The sequence below is a fragment of the Stegostoma tigrinum genome, chromosome 8 (assembly GCF_030684315.1).
Source record: "Stegostoma tigrinum isolate sSteTig4 chromosome 8, sSteTig4.hap1, whole genome shotgun sequence".
In the NCBI taxonomy this organism is placed as follows: domain Eukaryota; kingdom Metazoa; phylum Chordata; class Chondrichthyes; order Orectolobiformes; family Stegostomatidae; genus Stegostoma; species Stegostoma tigrinum.
In genome coordinates, this window is record NC_081361.1 from 41,848,016 (window position 1) to 41,872,410 (window position 24,395).

The 24,395-nt window shown below is 39.5% G+C and overlaps 1 protein-coding gene across 4 annotated transcripts in view; it reads left to right on the forward strand.

Moving 5' to 3' along the window:
- The window catches only part of LOC125456066 (zinc finger protein GLIS1-like), a 372,527-nt gene that overhangs the window by 249,310 nt on the left and 98,822 nt on the right, over window positions 1-24,395 (forward strand). For all 4 annotated transcript variants that reach the window (XM_048538732.1, XM_048538735.1, XM_048538734.1 and 1 more), the window contains one exon: window positions 16,191-16,352. In XM_048538732.1, coding sequence (XP_048394689.1) covers window positions 16,191-16,352 — 162 coding nt within the window. The remainder of the gene's footprint in view (window positions 1-16,190; window positions 16,353-24,395) is intronic.

Below are 24,395 nucleotides of genomic sequence, written 5' to 3' on the forward strand. Positions count from 1 at the left end.
CTTTGGTAGGAGTAACCGGAAGGCAAAGTACTGGGCTAATGATAAGATTCTTGATTGTGTAGATGAGCAGAGAGATCTCGGTGTCCATGTACACAGATCCTTGAAAGTTGCCACCCAGGTTGACAGGGCTGTTAAGAAGGCAGACAGTGTTTTAGCTTTTATTAATAGAGGGATCGAGTTCCGGAACCATGAGGTTATGGTGAAGCTGTACAAAACTCTGGTGCGGCCACACTTGGAGTATTGTGTACAGTTCTGGTCACTGCATTATAAGAAGGATGTGGAAGCTTTGGAAAGGGTGCAGAGGAGATTTACTAGGATATTGCCTGGTATGGAGGGAAGGTCTTATGAAGAAAGGCTGAGGGACTTGAGACTGTTTTCATTAGAGAGAAGTGAGTTGAGAGGTGACTTAATTGAGACATATAAAATAATCAGAGGGTTAGATAGGGTGGATGGGGAAAGCCTTTTTCCTAGGATGGTGATGGCGAGCACAAGGGGGCATAGCTTTAAATTGAGGGGTGAAAGATATAGGACAGATGTCAGAGGTAGTTTCTTTACTCAGAGAGTAGTAAGGGAATGGAACGCTTTTCCTGCAACGGTAGTAGATTCGCAAAATTTAGGTACATTTAAGTCGTCATTGGACAAGCATATGGACGTACATGGAATAATGTAGGTTAGGATGGGCTTCAGATCGGTATGACAGGTCGGCACAACATTGAGGGCTGAAGGGCCTGTACTGTGCTATAATGTTTTACGTTCCACGTTCTATGATTTCTCTGTTATCCAATCATAAAATTGGACACCCAATATTACATCAAATTTTTCCCATGCTTCCTGTCTTGCCACTCCACCTTCAGCCTGATTACTACCTACAGTAAGACAAGTAGATTTCTTTTCAGCTGCAACTCTTTCGCCTTTTCCATCAATATGTTAATTTATGATGGTATATAAATTGTAGGTTAAGGTTTCTTTATGTGAGTACCTAGATAGGAATTGTTGATGGGCTCTTATCCGCTTGAGGAGAGCAGCATCACATCTTAACTTGATCATATTGTGGCCCAATATTAAGACCCACATGCTTTCTAGCAGATATCACTGGATATGTTCAGCTTGAGAGATTTGGGCTGATTTTGTTTTCTCCTGACCCAGGAGTACAGATGCATTAATACAATTCTCCACAAGTCTTATATTAAACTGGATTATTATTGTTAGATTCACTGGTGGCTGTAAGTTACCTCTATATAACCCGCAGCCAGTTTTCTAATATCCTATATAGATCTTTCTGCCATCCCTCCATTAATCCTTATGTATTTTACTGCCAGCTCTTCCTTATCCTCAGGATGTCTCCCTGTTTATTATCCTGTGTACATCTCACTGCTGCCTCTTTACTCTCTTCTATATATCTTGCTGCTAGTTCTCTCTTATCCTCGATGTAATTCACTGCATCCTTATATTATCATTTAGGTAAGTTACTGCCAGCATCTCATGCTGTGTGGCTCCCACTGCCAACTCTATGGTATCCTCTGACTTACTGTATGAGACTAATTTTCAAATCTTTAAGGGGAGATATTCCTGGCCTACCACTGGGTGTATGTACCACCTTGTGATATCATCCAGTCAGTTTTGGGAAGCCAGTATAAAAAAAATGCAAATTTCTTTCTTTTCATGGAGTATAATCAGGTGTGCTTGTTTACTGATGTATGTTCTCACCTACTTAGCTTTATGATATTGACTGACCAGATCATTTGCTGCACTTGGTTACAGGGCAAGAAATTACTGTTTGTTCCCTCCATATACCTCATTCTCATCTGTTTATACTTAATGTACAAATCACTGACAATGTGCTGCAGTGCACTAGGCTATTAGACTTCCATAAGTGTTACCCTTAATACAATCTACTGCTAGTCTTATTCTCTCTATAGTTCTGTATTATCTTATATATAGGTAGTATCAGTTCTCTACAATGCTGTAGGTAATATTTAAAAAAAATTGTTCACAGAGTGTGGATATCGCTGATTAGGCCAACATTTATTGTCAACCATTAATGGTTGAGAAGGTAATAATTAACTGCATTCTATGTGAGATAACAAAATGTGGGGCTGGATGAACACAGCAGGCCAAGCAGCATCTTAGGAGCACAAAAGCTGACATTTCGGGCCTGGATCCTTCATCAGAAAAGGCGGAGGGGGAGAGGGTTCTGAAATAAATAGTGAGGGACAGGGGGGGGCGGATCGAAGATGGATAGAGGAGGAAATAGGTGAAGAGGAGACAGACAAGTTAAAGGGTGGGGATGGAGCCAGTAGAGGTGACTTTAGGTGGGGAGGTAGGGAGGGGATAGGTCGGTCTGGGGAGGATGGACAGGTCAAGGGGGTGGGATGAGGTTAGTAGGTAGGAAATGGAGGTGCGGCTTGAGGTGGGAAGAGGGGACAGGTGAGAGGAAGAACAGGTTAGGGAGGCGGGATGAGCTGGGCTGGTTTTGGGATGCAGTGGCGTGAGGGGAGATTTTGAAGCTTGTGAAATTCACATTGATAGCATTGGGTTTCAGGGTTCCCAAGTGGAATATGAGTTGTTGTTCCTGCAACCTTTGGGTAGCATCGTTGTGGCACTGCATGAGTTCCTGTAACCTTCGGGTGGCATCGTTGTGGCACTGCAGGAGTTCCTGCTTCCTCCCCGGACTGACCTATCCCCTCCTTACCTCCCCACCTACACTCACTTCTACAGGCTCCATCCCCGCCCCCTTAACTGGTCTGTCTCCTCCCCACCTATCTTCTCCTCTATCCATCTTCAATCCGCCTCCCCCTCTCTCCCTATTTATTTCAGAACCCTCTCTCCCTCCCCTTTTTCTGATGAAGGGTCTAGGCCCAAAATGTCAGCTTTTGTGCTCCTGAGATGCTGCTTGGCCTGCTGTGTTCATCCAGCCCCACACTTTGTTATCTTGGATTCTCCAGCATCTGCAGTTCCCATTATCTCTACATTCTATGTGATGTATTTTGATAGGAAGAACATGGACAGATGATTTAAAATAGAGAGTATGGTTCTTGCAGAGAGAACTGGACGTATATATGCAAAGATCACTCAAGGTGATAGGATATGTGGAATTAATAAAATGTCCAGTTCCTCAGCTTTATTAATAGGTGCATAGAGTACAGAGCATGGAAGCTATGCAGACTTACACAAGACACTTGTTAGACTTCAGCTTCAGTGTTGTGTACAGTTTTGGATTTCACATGATAGGAAGGATATGAATGTATTGGGAATAGAGAGTGCTGCAGAGAGATTTACAAAAATGGTTCCAGGGATGAGAAAATTCAGAAATGAGGATAGATTGGAGAGCTTGGGAATGTTCTCGCTGGAGAAAGGATGACTAAGAGGGGATCTTATGGTATTTTTCAAAATCATGAACAGCTTCCTTAGAGTAGTTAGGGAGAAATTGTCCCACCCATGAAAGGACAGAGAATGAGAGGGCACAGATTCAAAGTGATTTGTAAAATAGCAAATATGATGTAAGGAAAAGACATGCTGGCACAGGTAAGTAGGGAAAAGTTCATGACAGAATTGCAATGTGAATGAATCTGAAGCTTTGTAGATCAGCAAGCACAGGCAGAGAGTGAGCAAAGTACAAGCATCAGAGATGTGGATGAGTTGAGGATGGAAGATTACAGATTATCTGGTGGTTGGAATTGTGGAGTCTGGAAATATCAAAGGTAGAGTGACGATTTTCGGAGTAGATTTTAATTTTGTTTGAAATACTAACAAGTTGACGCAAGATAACCTGAACTCTTTTGACCTATACTTCTCCATACCTCATTGGGAAGTGCATTTATCCAGAAAGTTATTTCAATTTATGTTGGTAGCAGAATTATAACTGCTTATGTACTATTGTTACTGTCTCTCTAGATCTGCTGTTGTGCAAGCAGTGTTAGCACTGTGGCAAAGTATGTTATATATTTGAAGGAAGCTGATGGACAATGCTAAATATTGTTTGGTCTCTTGGGGGCAGACTGAAATTTAAATTTAAAACAAAATGCTTGCCACAATATGTTTTATGAACAATACAAAGTTTGCAAACTGAAGGGAAAAAAACAAAAAACTGCAGAAGATAAGGAATTCTATAAACTTCAGATATTGGAAAAGAAAGGATTGGATTAGGAAACAATAGTTTGGGTCCTATTGATGCAGGAAGAAGCAGAGAAACAGGGATTGTGGAAATAAGAGTTCAGAGAAAGGAATGACTTTTCCACCACTGGTGAGTACAGCACAAAGTTGCAATGGAGAGAAACTTTTGAAGTGAAATGTGAGAGGCTGATGAATTAGCAGACAATATAACTTATTCCTTGAAAATACAGTACATTGTGCAAATGAGTTGCAAGAGGAAATTCAGATATATAAGCATTGGGTGAGTTTGAATTTAGAAAGTTAAGAATTGTTGAGCTTAGTATAAAACAGAAAAGGTCATCATGAGCTAAAGATAATGACAGACGTGTGAGTCTTTATAAATTATAGGTTTTCACATTTGTGGATGAATTATAATAATTTCTGTTATTTGGGGATATTGCCTATATGAATGCCAAAATAAATAGCTCAACAACCACTGGTGCTGCCAACAGCCAATCTTTAAACCATTAAGTAGAATTCTAGACTATATATGTTAATAATTTTGACCTCCCACTGGGTTGTAATTTGAGTTTTCTCTGAGATTTCCTAGTTGGCTCTGGTTGGAGAATAAGATGTGATTTTAGGATCATGTTGAATGTTTGAATATATTGTTGGGTCTTTATGCAAGGTTCACTTTTATTGCATGAAAAATGTATTTGTAAATCCAACCTGTCAGATTTTAAACTTGCAATCACAAATGGAAAATCCACCACATGAAGCACTCCTACTTCCTTTGGTTACCTCATCTTATTGCAAACACTAATATTTATGGAATGGATAATAAGACAAATCAATAAGGAACACCTTATTGTAGAATAAACTATTATTTCTCGTCTAAGAATGGATTCAGGAGATGGTGAGAAGGAAGAGAGTTGAGTAGGAGTTGTCAAGACTAATGAACTTGTTATGCTGAATGGCTTGTTCGATTCCCAGAGGATTCTTATGTTGTTCAATCAACATTATGGTTGTAAATTGCACTAAAGTTGTCAACATATTACTTGTTGGTAATGTGATTACAAATTTTATTTTTAATTCACGAGTGGGACACGGGCATTGCTGGCTGGCCAGCATTTATTGCCCATCCCTCGATACCCTTTAGAAGGTGGTGGTGAGTTGCCTTCTTGAACTGCTGCCGTCCATGTGCTGTAGATAGGCCCACAATGCTCTTAGAGAGGGAATTCCAGGCTCTTTCTCTCCATTTTTCTTAAATTACAACAAAATAGTAAATACCTTTATAAAGACAGCACCCATTTAAAGCTGTTGCTGTATGAATCTTTGAACTGCAAAGTCCATACAGATTTAAATGTTTTAAATTAAAGTGTTACCATTAGCAGTCAGTATATTGTATCGCTGTTCCCAATGTGGCCTCCTCTACGTCGGAGAAACCAATTGGAGACTTGGGGACTGCTTTGTGGAACACCTACGCTTGGTTCGCGACAAACGACTGCACCACCCAGTCGCGAACAACTTCAACTCCTCCTCCCACTCATTGGACGACATGTCCATCCTGGGCCTCCTCCAGTGCCACAACGATGCCACCCAAAGGTTGCAGGAACAGCACCTCATATCTCGCTTGGGAATCCTGCAGCCCAATGTGGGCTTCACAAGCTTCAAAATCTCTCCACCCCCGACCTCATCCTAAAACCAGTCCAGCTTGTCCCTGCCTCCTTGACCTGCCTGTCTTTTCTCCCACCTATCCCCTCCTCCCACCTCACTGACCAACCCCACCCCCACTCCCACCTCCTACCTACCAGCCTCATCCCTGCCTCCTTGACCTGTCCATCTTCCCTTGATTGACCAATCTCCATCCTAACTTCCCACCTACACTGACCTATACTGGCACCATTCCTGCCTCCTTGACCCGTCTGTCTCCTCTCCACCTATCTGCTCCCGTATCCACCTTCCAAAATCACCTCCCTCCCCCTTTCAATTTATCTCAGAGCCCCCTTCTCCTCCCCCATTTCTGAAAAAGGGCCCAGACCCGATATTCAGCTTTCCTGCTCCTCTGATGCTGCCTGGCCTGCTGTGTTCATCCAGCTGTACACCTTGTTATCTCACTTTCTTGTCCATTTCAGCAGCTGCATGAGTGCCAATCACCAGGCCTAAAGATAATCCCCACAATATTTATCTATCCAGGATGTCCACTATGGGAGCTTCATGCTACAGAATTTGGCATTGTTCCCATCGTAGCCCAAGGATCAGAGAAATCATTTTATTTTGTGGAACAGTTATCTATTTATGCATAAACTGAAGTGTTAACCTGGTGAAGCTACCAAACAGGACTTTTTCGCCTGTCAAACAGCGTAAGCAGCAAGTGGTAGATACAGCAAAGCGATCCCACAACTAATGGATTAGATGTAAGCTCTGCAGTTCTGCAACTTCCAGTTGTGAATGGTGGTGGGCAGTTAAATGGTTCACTGGAGATGTAGGCTTCACAAATAGCCCCATCCTCAATGGTGCCCTCATTAGTGCAAAAAATCAGGCAGATACAGTTGCAACAATCTTAAACCAGAAGTGTAGAGTGGGATAATTCATCTTGGCTTCCTCCAGTGGCCCCAGCATCATAGATACAAGTCTTCAGCCAATTCGATTTACTCCCGGTCTTATCAAGAAATGGTTGGAGGCGCTGGATACTGCAAAGGCTATGCGCCCTGACAGTATTCCAGCAATAGTACTGAAGTCTTATGCTCGAGAACTTGTTGTGCCCCTAGCTAAGTGTTCCAGTAAAGTTACAACACTGGCATCTGCTCGACAATGTGGAAGATTGTCCAGGCATGTCCTGTACACAAAAAGCAAGACAATCCAACCAGGAAATTACCACCCCATCAGTCTACTCTTGATCACCAGTAAAATGATGGAAGGTGTCATGAACAGTGATATCAATCTGTATCGACTCAGCAATAACCTTCTCATTGATGCCCATTTTGGGTTTCAACGCTCAACTCCTGACCTTGACAAATGCTTGACAAATCTGTTTGAATTTTATGAAGATGTAACTAGTAGAGTTGACAAGGGAGAGCCAGTCAATTATAGTATATTTGGAATATCAGAAAGTGTTTGACAAAGTCCCATAAGAGATTAGTGTGCAAGATTAAAACGCATGAGATTGGGGAGGTGTATTGAGACGGATATGAAACTGATTGACAGAGAGAAAACAAAGAGTAGGAATTAATGATAAAAAAGTGTGGAGCTGGATGAACACAGCAGGCCAAGCAGCATCTTAGGAATTAATGGGTCCTTTTCAAATTGGTAGGCAGTAACTAGTCGGGTGCCATAGGGATTGGTGCTGGGAACCCAGCTATTCACAATATATATTAGTAATTTGCATGAGGGAACAAAATGTAACATCTCCAAGTTTGCAGACAATACAAGGTTGGGTGGCGGGGTGAACTGTGACAAGGATGCAGGGACCCTTAAGCATGATCTGGACAGGTTGGTTGAGTGGGCAAGTCAATGGCAGATGCAGTATAATTTGGATAAATGTGAGGTTATTCACTTTGGAAGCAAAAACAAGAAGGTAGATCACAATGTGAATGGCTGTAAATTGGGAGAGGGGAGTGTGCTGCAGGATCTCGGCATCCTTGTGCACCAGTCGCTGATGATAAGCATGCAGGTGCAGCAGAGGCAAAGAAGGAAAATGGTTATGTTGGCCTTCATTGTGAGAGGTTTTGAGTACAAGAGCAATTGTACAGGGCGTTGGTGAGACTATACCTGGAATATTGTGCCCATTTTTGGTATCCTTTTCTGAGGAAATATGCTCCTGCTGTCAGGAGTGCAGCAAAGGTTTTGCAGGATGATTCCAGGATAGTGGGTTTGATGTATGAGGAGAAATTGATGAGGCTGTGACTGTTTTTGTGAGAGTTCAGATGAATGAGGGGGAGAGTCTTATAGAGACTTGTAAAATTCTAACAGGACTGAACAGGGTAGATGTAGGAAGAATGTTTCAGAAGGTGGGTTTGTCCAAAACCAGGGGTCGCAGTATGAGGATTCGGGGTAGACAATTTAGGGCGGAGATGAAGAGACATTTCTTCACCCAAAGAGTAGTGAGCCTGTGGAATTCATTACCACAGGAAGTAGTTGATGCAGAAGCATTGAATGTATTCAAGATGTAACTAGATATTGCACCTGGAGTGAATGGGATCAAACGTTTTGGGGAGAAAGCAGGATTAGGCTACTGAGTTGGACAATCAGCCATGATTGTGAATAATGGCAGAGCAGACTTGAAGGACCAAATGGCCTCTTCCGGCTCCTTTCATCTATGTTTCTATGACCTCATTTACACCCTGAGTTCAATTATGGATGAATGCACTGCATTCCGTAGGTGAGGTGAAAGTGATAGCTCTTGACATCAGGGCTGCGTTCGACTGAGTGTGACACCAAGAAATTCTACCAAAACTAGAACCAATGGATCTTGGGGGTGGGGGGGGACAAACTTTACGAGGGTTGAGGCCCAACCTGGCATTTTGGAAGATTGTTGTGGTTGTTGGAAATCAGTCATTTTGGCTCCAGGAGTTCCTCAGGATAGCGTGCTAGGCTCAGTGATCTTCAGCTGTGTCATCAGTGATCTTCTTCCAACATAAGGTCAGAAGTGGGGGTGTTCAGTGATCATTGCACAAAGATCAGCACCATTCATGACTACTCGGAAACTGAAGCTGCCCAAGTTCAAATGCCTCAAGGTTTGGACAATATCCAGGCTTGGGTTGGCAAGTGGCAAATAACATTTGCACCACACAAATTCCAGTCAATGACCATCGCTAGTAAGAGGCAGTCTAAACACTGCCCCTTGAAAGTCAGTTGTGTCACTATTACTGAATCCCTTGCTATCAACATCCTAAGGGTTACCATTGGCCAGAAACTCAACTGGATTTGCCACATAGACACAGTGGCTATAAGAGACTGGGAATGTTGCAACAAGTAACTCACCTCCTGACTCCCCAAAGCCCGTCCACCACCTACGAGACACAAGTCAAGAGTGTGATGGAATAATCCCACCTGCCTGGATGGGTGCAGCTCCAACAACACGCAAGAAGCTTGACACCATTCAGGACAAAGTAGCCCACTTGATTGGCATCACATCCACAAGCACCCAGTCCTTCCAGCACCAATGCTCAGCTGTAGCAGTGTGTACTTTCTACAAGATGCAGTGCAGAAATTCATCAAAAATCCTTACAGTACATTCTAAACCCATAAACAGATCTGTCCTAACCTCTGTCTATAAGGACAAGGGCAGCAGATACATGGGAATGCCACAACCTGCAAGTTCCATTCCAAGCCAATCACCATCTTAATTTGGAAATATATTGTTGTTCCTTAACAGTTGCTGTGTCACAATCTTGGAATTCCCTCCCTAAGGGCATTGTGGGTTGACCTACAGCACGTGGACTTGCAGCAGTTCAAGAAGACAGCTCACCACCATCTTCTCAAGGGCAATCTTGTTGCCAACCAGCTACGTATTCAGTTCCATTTTCATTCCAGGGCTACATTTGTATGCCTTCTATGTACCCTCATTGACAACAGATTGTGAGTCATTCCTCTTGGTCTTTGGAAACATATGACCCAAATAAATTAAAAGAAATGGACAGAATATATATATTTCTTTAAAATGTTATACTGCCAAATAATGCAAAATTCCCAAAGACCCTGGCAACCTCTTACAGGGAAAAATAGAATTACTTATAATTGCAATTGTATTCTCTGCAGATCTCAGTTCCTCTTACTGTTACACTTATTAACATTCAGTCAATTCAAGAAAAATAGCCAAATTTTTCTCCTATTTCAACACTATTGGAGTGAATTCAGCAATTCCTTCCAAATTATTTTTACTGCATTCTGATAGCACCTAGAATCCAGTAACTTAAACATTGTTTGGATGATGTACTGAAGTACTTAAAAATTCAGACTGTTTTATTACCATCATTTTGTCCTGGGATACAACGAGATCTTTCTTAAAAACAAATGGTGGAGACTTAACCTCTTAGAAAATATTGTGAGTGAACATAAAACTCAAGTACATCATTGTTTCAAATGAACAAATCAACATTTTCTCACTCATTCCTAGATAATTGCAAAATTAACATTTGTTTACCTGACATTCAGTGGGTATGCAGTCTTTAGTAAGCCCATTGTACAAAATCTCATTTAAAGCATTTGACAAATAGCATCCCATATTTATTGCCCAAGTAAGAACCAATGTTCTCGCAGCCAAATTACATTTAACAACCCTATTTGTATTTGTCATATTTGTCCTTGTAAAACTAATTTTATCCATTTGAGATTTCAGATATTACAATCAGATAATGGAGGTTGAATATTTATAATCCATTATTTGAACACCATCATGATGTAAACTAGATAATGCAATTGGATTTCCAGGATGTGATTTAAACAAACACGGTTCTGTTTAAAGATGAGATTGCTACCAGTGAGGCAAGGCTGATACTGTAGTTTTACTGTCAGGAAACATTCAGCTGGATCTCAGATCCTAAATAAAATTTGATGCTACTTCAATAAGAAGCTCAATGCATAAATACATTCATAATATTCACTATGTAATGCAAAAGAAAAGTTTCAGGTTCATGCATTCTGAATTGGCGCAATTAAGCCAGCATTCAGTTGGACTCAGATCAAAGGATTTGTTTGTATGTGATGAGAGGTTTCCCTTACTGATTACTGTCCAGTGACCCCTGCTATAGTCAATGTGTAGGTGTTGACTCAAGAAAGAGTTAGCCTTGGCTGTGATATTACCTTCAAAACAAGTAATACATTTACGTCTTATACATTTAAAACTTGACTAGTCTTAAATCTGCAGACACTCAAAGGACAGACTAGATGGTGGAAATCAGTTATGGAGTCACTCAAGAATTTTTGAAATGGAGTTTTGAAGGGGTAAACAATATGCCACTAAATAGGAAGCACCAGTTATTTCTACAGCACCAGTCACATATGTTGTCAATACTTTGTTTTACATTAAGACAAGATGAAGGCCTTGGTAGGACACTAAAAAGACTATGTAAATCAGCAGATAATATGCTAAAGATAACGTGAACATTGCAAGAAGGAGAGGAAGGAGACCCTTTGGCTCAGTGGTTCACACTGCCGCCTTTCAGTGCCAGAACCCAAGTTCAGTTCCACCCTCGGATGTCTGTCTGTGTGGTGTTTGCACATTCTCCCAGTGTCTGCGTGGGTTTCCTTGGGGTGCTCCAATTTCCTCCCACAGCTTGAAGATGTGCAGGGTAGGTGGATTGGCCACGCTAAATTGCCCATGGTGTTCAGGGATGTGTAGATGAGGTGGGTTCTGGGGGATCGGTATGGGTGGGATGCTCTGAGGGTCAGTGTGGACTTGTTGGGCTGAAGGGCCTGATTCCACACTGTAGGATTCTATGAAAGACTGGCTGCAGGAAGGAGATCCATCATTTAAGATACATGGAAAGAATGGATTTCTCATATGATAAGGTCAGATGTGTCTTGATTCATACGGGAGGAAAAATATTTATGACAGGATATTTGGACTCCAGGAGAAACAAGAGAATTAGGTTTGTATAATCAGCTATCACAGTTGTACTAAGTTGTACACAGCTAAACTAAGCAAAATAAGAAAACCTGCAATAGAAAGTCAGACTGGGGACTAGAGGTGAGAAAAAAAATTCTACAAAGGAATAGTAGCATCAGTTAGCATTAATAATTGCTCAAACAACACAGCAGGAAATAAAATAAACAATGCTTTGACTTTCATAGAGTCCCTACACTTTAGAAAGAGTCCGTTTGACCTATCAAGACTGCACCAACCCAGCAAAGAGCCTCATCCAAGGTTGGAATTGAACCCAGATCCCTGGTGTTGTGAGGCTGCAATGTTAGCCACTGTGCTGTCTGGCACATGTATTTAACATGAAACAAACCATGTTTATTTGACCATTTTCTCAGACGAGGTGCTGTCAAAAGAAAACAAAATTGTATTTTATGAAATTATTAAAACAATGTTAAGTTCTAAGTAAATCACTAATCAAAACCTGACACACTCCTCCCTGGCTATTTTTTTTGTACAAAACAAAAAAAAATGTAGCTTGGATTGAAAATCTTAAGATTTTCCATGTGTTGTCTGTCTCCAATGTCAGTAGTCTATGACCTGCTCTTTTCTTACTGTTATATAAAGGCCATTTTGTTTATCTGACCTGACAGCAGCTACCATGGATATTAGTAAGGTTGCTGAACAGCACACTGCTGCTATTTAGTTCCATAATGATTATAAAAAAGTTTAACTTATTCCATCACAGCTCATTTCCCTCAGAAATGTAATACAGGGCTACAATTGATATTCATTGAGACAGCCTTGGCTTTCCCAGTCTTACTTTTTCTTTTATAGCTAAACATTAATGTTAAGAATGTGCTGAATTTTACACTTGCCCAGAAGATATTACTTGAGTTGGAGTGCTGATGCTGGGTAATTCCAAAATTATCTATGATTTGAGTCCAACTTACATTGTTGTCAACTTTTTAAAGTTTCTTAATTTATCTGAGGGGAAAATAATTCAAAACTAGTATTGAATAGAGGATCTTCTTCCAGCATTTTAGAGAAAGCAAATTTGGTTCTTGTCACTGACAATCCAGTCAAAACATGGAATTGGAAGCAGGTTAAATAGCAATCCAAGATTATTTCTTTGTCTTGGTTAATTTTATAGTGAACTGATAAATGGTTATATTGCAATACACTGGAAATCTGGTTAAACATGGATTAAGGGATCTAAGTGAAATGTATTATAGCTGGATTGTATAGCTGAACCTCTCAGACAATCAAATATTTAAATTACTCATGTCTTGTCAGGTGATGTAAGACAGTGCTACAGAATCAATGTGATTTATACGTCACCTGAATTAGTTATTTAAAACATTTTTATTGCAAATACAGATTTCATTTGTTTCATCCATGAGCTTACCTTCCCTGTCCATTGCTGGAGAGAAAAGAATAGTTCTCTCTGTGCAGTGAGATTTGAAGAACTGTATAAAAAGTAGCTATGAAGTTCTATTAATAATGAAATCAGCAGTTAGACCACTTTGATGTGACAATAACATAACGTTATATACTTGAAATGATTACTGGCAATGGTTTTATGTTATTTAAGATTAATGCAGATTTATGACTTAACAAAGAAGTAAAAAGAAACTGAAATAGATACCCATTCACTGATCTGTTCATGATATACTGATTGGTATATTTTCGGAAACAAAGATAATCATAAATCACTTTTTTCCAATTTATTCATTCTCTACTTTTCACATAGTCAGTAAATCTTTTTTTCTGAGGTGGCTGCACTGTGGAAGACTCATTCTGATCCTCCTTCCCTTCTGACCTATGGGAGATAACTGACCTCATTCCTTTCTTGAACATCAAAAAATGGGTCATAGATAGGACAGAGTGTGGTGACAGTGTTAAAGATGGAGAGAATTGAACTTAATACTGCACATGCACCAGATATAAAATATTTGTTTAATGCACTAGGTGGAAAAATGCCAAGATAACAAAGAATAAAATTTTAAATTGGGCAATGGCCAATTTCACTAAGCCAACTATGATTTGGCAAAATTGAACTGGAAGTGGTTAATCTCAGGTAAAGCAGTATGAGAGCAATGATAAATTGAAGGAAAAGTTAAAAGAGGGTTCAGAACAAATGTTCCAACAACTAAAAAGGGGGGAAGCTCCAAAATCTAGAGATCTCAGATATAAGAGGATGTTCAGAGTATGATAGCGCAAAAAAAAATGCTGGATGTTGAAAGTTCAATACTGCAGGAAGCCTAGGAGAATATAGAAAGTGCAGGATTGAAATTTAAAAGAAATTAGGAGAGTAAGCACAAGTGATCGAATATTTAAGCAATCCATATCAAGGAAAACTCACAGTTGTTTTACAAATACCTAATGAACAAATAGATAATCAAGGAAAGGGTAGGGTTGATTTGAGACCAGAAAGTTAACTTGTGTGCAGAAGCAGAAGATGTGAGCATGGTTTGTAATGAATACTTTGAATATTTTCTCTAAAGAGGAGGATGTACACATGCTGTAGTTAAGGAGAATGGCTGTGAAATATTGGCATATGTAATCATTATGGGAAAGAAATATCAGGGACTTTAGCATCTTTGAGGGTAGATAAAATGCCAGAGTGAGGTGAAATGCATCCAGGCTACTAAGAGAAGTGAAGAAATGCCAGAGACTCTGACCCAGCTACAAGAATCATGCTGGAGGATTGGAGAACAGCCAATGTTACATCATTGTTTTAAGACGGAGACAGGGATGGACTCAATAATTATAGATCAGTCAGCCTAACCTTGATGACAGCTAAAATCATCATTTAGAGTAGCATATTAATCAAGAACAGTCAGCATGGATTTTTAAATGAACATCATTCATGACTACTGAATTATTTTAGCAACCAACAAGGAGGATCAATAAGAACTGCACTGTTGTAGCCTCTGTGGATTTTAGGAAGTGTTTTGACATATTCCAACATTGTAGACTCATCAGAAAAGTAAGAACCCATAAGATCCAAGGGCAACTAACAAATTGGATCCAAAATTAGCTCAAAGGTAAGAAACAAAGGGAAAGGGATGATGGGTTTTTTTGAGAGTCGAGTGCTGTTTCCAGTGGGGTAAGCAGGGTTCAGCACTATGTCTCTTGATTTTTGTGGCTTCTTTCAATTTATTAGACTTGAATAAAACTAATGTGTGGTTGCTAGTGAGGAACCAAATGGTGAACCATAAAAGATATCATTGAACTGGTCAGGCTTGTGGAAAAGTGGCAAATGGAGTTCAATCCAGAAAGGTGCAAGGTAATTCATTTAGAGACAGCAAGCAACACAAGGACACATTCAATTAATGGTGAGATATTGAGAAATGTAGAGGAGCAGAGACTTTAAATGTTTCGTGCTGTGTGTTCACAGATCTCTCAAAGCAGCAGTACAGTGTCAATGTACAGGCTTTGAAGTTCTATAGGATGTTGTTCTTTTTGATTCAGGCATGTGGCATCCAAGCAGAAGATTACTTGGTCTGTTTTGAACAAAAGAGACTGAGGGAAGATTTAGTTGACGTGTGAATTATGAGCCGCCAAGTGAAGTTGATGGGAAGAATCTGATTCCCTTGGTGTAAGGTCATTTACCAGGGGATGTAGATTTAAAGAAACTGGCAAAAGGATTAGAGAGGAGTTGAGAATTTTCTCTTTAAATCCCATATTTCATTTTAAAAATTGACTTTCTGTACCTGATTTGACATTGATGTCACTCCTATTATTCTACTTCTTACGGTGTTTCCTTTGTTTATTTCTCAATCCATAGATTTTGGTAAAATAAATATACACTATCCGATTTGCATATCAAGGATCCAAATTAATTTGGGTCACAATGTTGTTATCAATTTATCGTTTCAGCAACTGACATAGGCAAAGAAGAGGAGCTGTAAAGTATGGGAAAAGGTATAACTATCCAGAGATACCACATGATTTCCTTCTCCAGCAGGTTCCAAGCTACTACTTATTCCACCGTACGACTAGTTTCTTTTAAAAACCCAATTTGATATTTTCACGTCAAAAATCAGAGTGCAGCTTGGAGAAGAAGAATGATTTATTCATTGGTATAAACCGGACATAGGCTAAATCAGCCCAGACAACAGTCAGATTTGCAGCTACTCATTTAAGTAAAGCCCAAAAGGTTATTAATTTGTCTTTCATGACATTTGGAGAGATCACTTTGAGAATAAAATGCCCTCTATGTGTGTGATTTAAATCAGCTAGGTAATGTATGTTTTTGAAAGAGTTGATGAAGCATAATACAGCAAAAAGCAACCAGTTCAATCTTGTGCTGTTCTAGGACATGTCAGTGTTGAAAGGTTGAATTAATAGCACAATTTTTTTCTTTCATCCCTGAGTTAGTACAGATGTTAAGCTGCAGTGATTTACTGGAAGAGAACTGTTAGTTTACACTGTAGTCATTGTAGCTAAACTGCCTGTATTAATTATTTCTTTATGGTAATATGTATGTTTTCTTAATACTTTATTGCAGTTCGAAGGCTGTAATAAAGCATTTTCTCGATTAGAAAATCTCAAAATCCACCTGCGGAGCCACACAGGGGAGAAGCCTTACCTTTGCCAACATAATGGTTGCCAGAAGGCTTTCAGCAACTCCAGCGATCGTGCCAAACACCAACGAACACACCTGGACACAGTAAGTGCTACATGGAAAATTTTGCATTACATTGCAGTTGGTAGTTATTCAGTACCTTTCCTTTTCTGTTCACTGACGCAGCCAATCAACACAAAATCAGAAAGAAATTCAGTAATGTTGAAAATCTGAATTAAAAAACCCACAATAAATGCATGGACAGGGGAATTGAAGTGCAACTGATAGCAACTATAAAACAATCTGAGCCAATGCTACTGCAAAATCAGTTCTGAAGGGCTTGGCTCAAATTGCTAACAGGCCTTTCTCATTTAGCTGCTCACTAAACAGATCTAGAATTTCACTATTTCTGAATATTTAAACCAAATTTCATGTCCGAGTCAAAGGTTACTGTTTCTTTTCTTTGGTTCTGATTTCTATAATGAGGTCCATAGAACTGTATCAGTCGTAACTAGACCAATGCTCACAGCAAGAATACTTATAGTGGGTGAATGGTAGGAAAAAGCGATCAGAAGGGCCATATTTATTTTGATGGGATGAAAGAGCAAGCCTGTGATTTCACACAAAGCATTCTTTTGAGCACCAGCCTCATCGGAAGCAAAGAATTGACTAAATATCCAATTGTGGCCTTAGGTGAAACAGTTCAAAAATAACAGTAGCATTCTTTGTTGGCTCACTGACAACTACCTACTCTTGTATGCTTCGTGACAATGGAAGCCAGGAGATATTGAGCCCAGCCCCTAGGCTTATTGAATTGCCTTATTTTAGTGGAGTTTGACTAGTGGCAGTACGAATGTCTATAATCAACAAATCTCCCTGCTATTCAGTAACTTCTGCTAGAAATGGTGTCCCGAATCTTCCAGTCTGTGATTCGTTGGAAATGGATGAGTAAATTGGAAGATTTGCATCATTACCCCACAAAGCCCTGAAGCATAGCCTTGTGTGGAAATTGCCTCGGAATTTGAAAATTTGAGATGGGCTGATTTTCACTAGCCTCTACAAAAGTCTTTGACCCTGATCTTGGGTTGAATACATGAGCCAGATATGTGGGACTGACCTGCATACATACCATGTAAAAGCTATACAGTTTAAATGCCTGGTCTAATTCAGTAATCAGCCAACATAACTCATCTGAACACTGTAGCGAGTGCTAAGCCAATTACCCCTTCTCAACCGTAAGTGGTAACGTGACCATTCACCACAATGGCCTGTCTACAATCTTGACCTAAAACAAACTGACCTCCCACGACTTGACTACGTCTCTGACTGACTCATCTACGATCCACTCATTTACCTACTCATTCACCCAAAAAATCCAATGATCCACTTCACCCACAAACATGTTACCCATTCAATCACTCATCTGTTTAACCACTCACACATTTACAAATTCATTAGCACTTTCTCTGAAAGGCTTGGACATTTAATGGACCATATCAATATGGCAGCCACTACCAGGAAAAGGGTATCACTTCTTGTGTCCAGCAATTTTTCTACCACTGATGGCCATGCTCCCCAACAATGCTTCAACTGGGAATGGAACTTGTGCTCAGCATCAATGTCATTGTATCTTTGTTGACAAGATCTGATCCAGTTGTGATTTTCCTGTGTAACCCCCATCCTAGCAAAATTGACCCAAGGAAGTTCCAGAAAGAGAGACGAAGAAAAACTGAGTACATCATGCAAAAACAAAAACAGAATTTTGACTTGCACAGAAATAAATGCACAGCCACTGCCCACAATGAATTGCAAAGTTAATGATGTCTAGAGACATTTAAAAAGTTTAAACAAAAGTACAGACTGACATTCTGTAGTTTCCAAAAAGGAACTAATGGTGATGAGAGGGTCAGCTATGCCAGTCTTTAGGCAGGAGATGAAGGATTAAATTTATTCAACAGCTGGGAGCTTCCTGAAGGTGGTGACAAAAATCTACACAAAATGTTTTGAATGATTTAACACCATTCTAGCCAATATAAAAATCACTGAATCCTCCACTACAAATTTTAAGGCTTCAGACAGGAGTTGCACAAACTTACCGACTTTACAACAAGATTGAAAAATGTGGTCAGAAAACTTAAGTTTAAGGACACAGAGGAAAGACTATTAGATCAAGTAATTTGGGATTCTGCGCTCCCTGAAATATATAGAAAGAGCTAATTGGAAAGTACAAGCTCACAGTATCAGAGCCATTTGAAGCCATGAGCAGATAAATGAAGTCAATGACTACCACAATGGCTAACACTTCAGTTAAACCAAGAGAAAGGCAGCAAGCTTAATGCAGTGAAACAGCAGCATACAATGTACAGCAAACAGAGAGAAAGATATCCAGGAGGTACAGTTGACCATTACAAATTCTAGGACAGAAGGAAATGGTCATATACGGAACCATCTGCAAAGCTTGTGTAAAGACTAATCACTGGGAAAAGGTATGCAGTGTAAATGAAGAACGTGATAAACAAGTTGCCAAAGTCAAACCAATAGGGTGAATGGGCAAGAAGAGAATCCAAAACACCCATATATGCTTCAGAGATAGTAGGAACTGCAGATGCTGGAGAATCTGAGATAACAAGGTGCAGAGCTGGATGAACACAGCAGGCCAAGCAGCATCAGAGGAGCAGGAAGGCTGACGTTTCGGGCCTCGACCCTTCTTCAGAAAAGGGGGAACGGAAGGGGGTTCTGAAATTATTTCCAAAATCAGAGGGACGCAAAGGAAAAGATGTTAACTGTACGTTTTCAGTCACTGAATCAGATGTTCCTGCTATTCTCGGGTTGAAGGGTAGCATGATTTTCCCTGTAAATCAGTTCACTCCCATGAAACAAAGTAGTTGACATTAAGGTTTGAACACATAACATCCATTGAAAAGCATCCTCCAAGCAAAGAAGGTCCGGTGCAAATGCACCTTGAATTCTTCGATGAAACAGTTGACTGCTTTGAAGATTTCGAATAACACATTACCATTGACCCAGCAATGAAACTAGTGATTCAGCCTCCACATAAAGTACTGAAAGAACTAAAGGAGCACTTGAAAGAAAGCACCAAGAATTGGAAGAAAACAAAGTAATCACAGACAGCACAGATTAGTTAAATTCCATTGTAGCTAGAAAGAAACCAAATCAAGGCAGATGAATATGATCTCCTAGCCACTACAGAAACATAGTAAAAAGGAAATCCAAACTGGGAACTTAGCATTCAGGGACATTTGACCTTTCGGAGAGACAATAGGGATAGAAAAGGTAGTGGGGTAGCACTGTTAATAAGAAGAACTGAAATGAAGACAAATGTGAGAGATGACCTAGGCTCAGATGATGTAGAGTCCATATGGATGAAGGTAAAGTGAAAGAAGACACTGGTAAAAATATGTACAGACCACCAAACAGTGGCCACTCTATCTGAAAGGCTATCAATCAACAAATAATAGGAACATGTGAAAACAGCAATAATTATGAGTTGCGTTAACCTTCATGTTGATCAGGTTAATCAAAATGGAAAGAGTAGCTATGACAACAAATTCATGACTGCATCAAGAATAGTTTCCTAGAGCAAAATGTCATGGAATCAACCGGGGAGTAGGCTTTCTTGGATCTAGTAAAGGGAAATGAGGCAAGTTTAATAAATAACCTCCACATAAAAGATCCCTTAGGAAGTAGGGATCACAACATGATAGAATTTAAAAGAAACTTGGGTTGGAAACAACTATGTTTAACTTAAATAAAGAGAATTACAATGAAATGAGGATAAAGTTAGCTAAAGTGAACTGGGTGGATAAATTGGCAGGAATGATAGTTAACAAGCAGTGGCAGACATTTAAGGGAGTGATTCATGACTATCAGCAAAAAATACATCCCAGTAAGGAAGAAAGATTCTAAGAGAGGGATAAAAACCATGGCTAACCAAGAAAGTTAAGGAGAGAATTAAGCTAAATGAAAAAGCACATAATGAGAAGTGAAAACTGTGATAAATTCAGAATCCAGCAAAGGAGGACTAAAAAGATAATAAAGATAGATGAAATAAAATCTGAGAGTAAATTAGCAAGGAATATAAAATTTGACAATAAGAACTTCTTTATAAAAACAGAAGGGAGAGGTCAAAGTGAATGTAAGCCCCTTAGAAAATGAATATGGGGAGATGGAATCAACGCAGTGTGGAGCTGGAGGAACACAGGTCAGGCAGCATCAGAGGAGTAAGAATGTTGATGTTTCGTGTCGGGACCCTGCTTCAGAACACTGTGTTGACTCTGACGCTAGCATCTACGGTTCTTGGTATAATCTGGAAAGATGGTTTTATAGAATACCTACAGTGTGGAAGTAAGCCATTCAGCCCTTCGAGTCCACACCAATCCCTCGAAAGGATATCCTACCAGACCCTATCCCTGTAACCCTGTATTTTCCAAGGCTAAGCCACCTAGCCTACATATCCCTGGACACTATGGACAATTTAGCATGGCCAATCCATGCAGCCTGCACACCTTTGGACTTTGGGAGGAAACCCATACAGACATAGAGAGAATGTACAAACTCCACACAGTCAGCCAAGAAGGAATGGAGCCAGGGTCTCTGATAATATGAGGCAGCAGTGCTAACCACTGAGCCATTGTGACATCCTCGAATGCAGTGGAGTTAAACAGATATTTTATATCAGTCTTTACGTGGAAAATGCTTCAGATATCCCATTTCTACTAAAGAATAAGGGGATGAATTGAGTACCATCACCAAAGAAGTAGTATTAGACAAACTAAAGGGGCTGAAGGCAGATAAGTACCCTGACCTTGATGGCTTGTGTCCTTGGATCCTAAAAGAGGTAGCTACAGAAATAGATATGATGTGCGGGTTGTAATTTTTCAAAAATCCTTGAATTCTGGAGAAGTACCAGAGAATTGGAAAACTGCTTGTGTGACACCCTTATTCAAAGAGGAAGGGAGGCAAAAAGTGGGTAATTGCAGGCAGATTAACCAGATATATTTTCTGTAAAAGAATTGGAATCAATTATTAAGGAGGTGTTAGCAGAATATTTGGAAAATTATAATCTAATCAAGCAAAGTCAGCATGGCTTCGTGAAAGGGAAATTATGATTGACGAATTTATTAGAGTTTTTTGAGGAAGGCTGGATGAGAGTGAGCTTCTGACCCTTAAAAAAAAAAGTCACTTCTATAGAATGAGAAACCAAAAGCCTATTTAGAACTTTTTAGAACTTGTGTTCTCAAAGAAAAATGGAAAACTACAAATCACTGCCAGGAAAAAACACAAAAGTTGCCTTTGAGCGGCATTTTCATTTTCCAATAAAGTTTCCTTTCATTGCTATTTGTGTTTTACAGTGACAGTAAGACTCTAAGACACAAATTCCCAAATGAATTATATATTATAAACCTTTGGTATGTTTGGTATAATCCAATATATGACCTTCCTTGAACTGGGTATGTAAGAGCATAGAAAACCTACAGGAGCTAATGAAATAAGATATAGATTATCAATGGTCATAGTCACATGATGTGAATTTCAAAAAACTCATAATGGTAATATGCAAAGAGACAAGTTTGTCAAACTATAATTGAAAGCAACGTGTTGTTCTACAAATGAATGCTTCCACATGATGACTGACAGCAATCCTGATACAAGAAGAAAAGTCAATAGCATTCACTTCCAAAGCTCTAAACTTAGCTGAGGCCAGATTTACCAACTTAGTCAAGAGAGCTTTCGGCAGTCAAGAGAGCTTTCGGCAGTCGAGCATAAATGTGAGAATTTCCATACATGTTTATATGGGAGAATGTGTATAGTGAAGAATGACAATTGTCCACTGTAACAGACACACAAGAAGAATCCATGTAAAATACTGCAAAACTTACAGAGGTTTCTCTTGAGACTTCAAAGTTATGTATTTACTCTAAGATACCAGTCAGAAAGACAAATGCTTTTGGCAGATACCTTAACTGACTGTGGACGCAACAAAAAACATGATTTAGGTGTAAAGGTACACCATGCGGTATGTAACACCTCCGAAGCTGAGTCAAATTAGTGATGAAGCCAGCAAAACTGGGAAGCTACAAATGTTGCTGTCTCAGCAAATAATACAGGATTGGCTTGATAAACATGGCAAGCATAGCCAGCAATACAGCAGTACTAATCTATCAAAAATGACATCTCAGTGGGAGATAATGTTCTGCTAGCCAGATCCAAAACAGTCATACTCAAAATAATGCAGGAAGATGTTCTCCAGAAGACACATGATGGTTATATAGGAACTGAAAACTGTAAACTCAAACAAATCGGCTGTGTATCGGATGGGCATCTACAAAGACAGTGAAAACATGGTGCCTACATGTAAAGTATACTAGAAGTACAGAAATACACAATAGATAAAGGATACGGAGTACAGGTCAGATCATGGCATGTTATGGAAGCTGAGTTATTCACACAATGAAGAATGATATTGCATAGTTGTAATTCACTCCTCAATGTTCCCAGTTTCTGGAAAATGAAAGACTGGGAAGCCACATTTCAGCAGTACGAGTTCTGTATGTTCAGCAAGGGATTCCTGAAAGATGAATGTAGTGGCCATGGTATACAGTTCACATTTTAAAATTTAAGGAAATTTTATTGAATAATATTAGTTCAATATCATCACCTTTGGGGACATGAGTTCATAAGAAGCCATGGCCTAAAGTTCAAAAGAATACTTGAAAAATGTTGAGAGACCTAAAAGATCCAAACCTTGCCTTAATGTCACTGTGATCCGCAATTTTGCAGGATGGCAAGAAATTACCTGCAGAGCTGCTGAATGGAAGAAAATGAAAGAATATTCTTCCAAATGAAATGCATCCTCTAAGTGACTGGGATGAGTTGAGAACATAATTCACTGGCGCACAGGAAGTAGGAGATAAGCACTGCCACAAACATGCTAACTCCTGACCTGAGCTTCTGGAAGGACCCTATGTATACAGGATCCAATCATGGAAACCTGGAGCCCAGGAAAAATGTTGCTGAAGCTGCAACTTAAGAAGTTGATGTAATTGAGACCAAAAAACAAGTAAGGAAATGAGAAGAAACATGATCCACATTCAACTTAAATGTGCGCTGGAAATCGGAAAGTACTGACAACAACTACACCAAAACATCATTATCCGGGGTGACAATATTTAGCAACACAAAGCATAACTCTGCAAAGCCAAGAGCAATACACATAACCTCTTGCAAACTCACCACTGACAGTGATGAATGCCAAATATAAGATGGAGGAACATTCTTCCCATCTAAGTAATGACATGAATAATATTATTAAAATGTTAAAAATGATCTTTGAAAAGGGGTTAATCTTATTTCCAAAAAAAGTCAATTGATAACCTTCTTTTAGCTCGAAAAGGTAATGACTGGAGCAGGTCATTAGATTTAAATTAAGACTGCTGTTGTGTATTATATTGTCTGAAGAAAGTTCGGAACAAATTAGGGAAGAGATAAATGTACATGTGAGTATTCCTGTGACAACATTCACAGCTGCATTATAGACTCAGGTTCTGGTGTAACCCAGCACTGGTTTAGGCAGTCTTCTGTACAAGGCAGGATGGCATATTAGAATTAAAAAAAAACCCTCATCTTTTGAAACTTAATGTTTTAAACATCTAGGAACCAAAAGACAACCAGAAGGCATAATACCCTCTTCTCTCATGGGCTACCAATCTCTCACCTGAAACCAGCAAGTTGTGTCTAGCTTTTAAAATTGAACCAAACCTGCTATTTATATTAGAATTCAACTGAACCCACAGTGATATTAAAATAAGTGGCAGAACAGCTGCTATTGAATAGCCATTACATAAATCCAACAATGCTGATGCTGTTCATTTAATAATAATTATTGTAAATACTTACATTCAGGGAGGAGGTGTGTTCAGCAACTCTTGCTAATTTGATGTTGGCTTGGTGCGTCGTATAAATGTGATATTTTACATCTCTCCCAGTTTTGTTAAGAGTATGAAATATAGTTCTAATGTCCAAGTCAATAAGTCCACTGCCAGAATGTAGTACTGAGTTACACAGGCCAGCAAGTGCTCTGGTTCCTCTCTTAGCTGTCATAAATTCATTAATCTTGAAATTGCTATG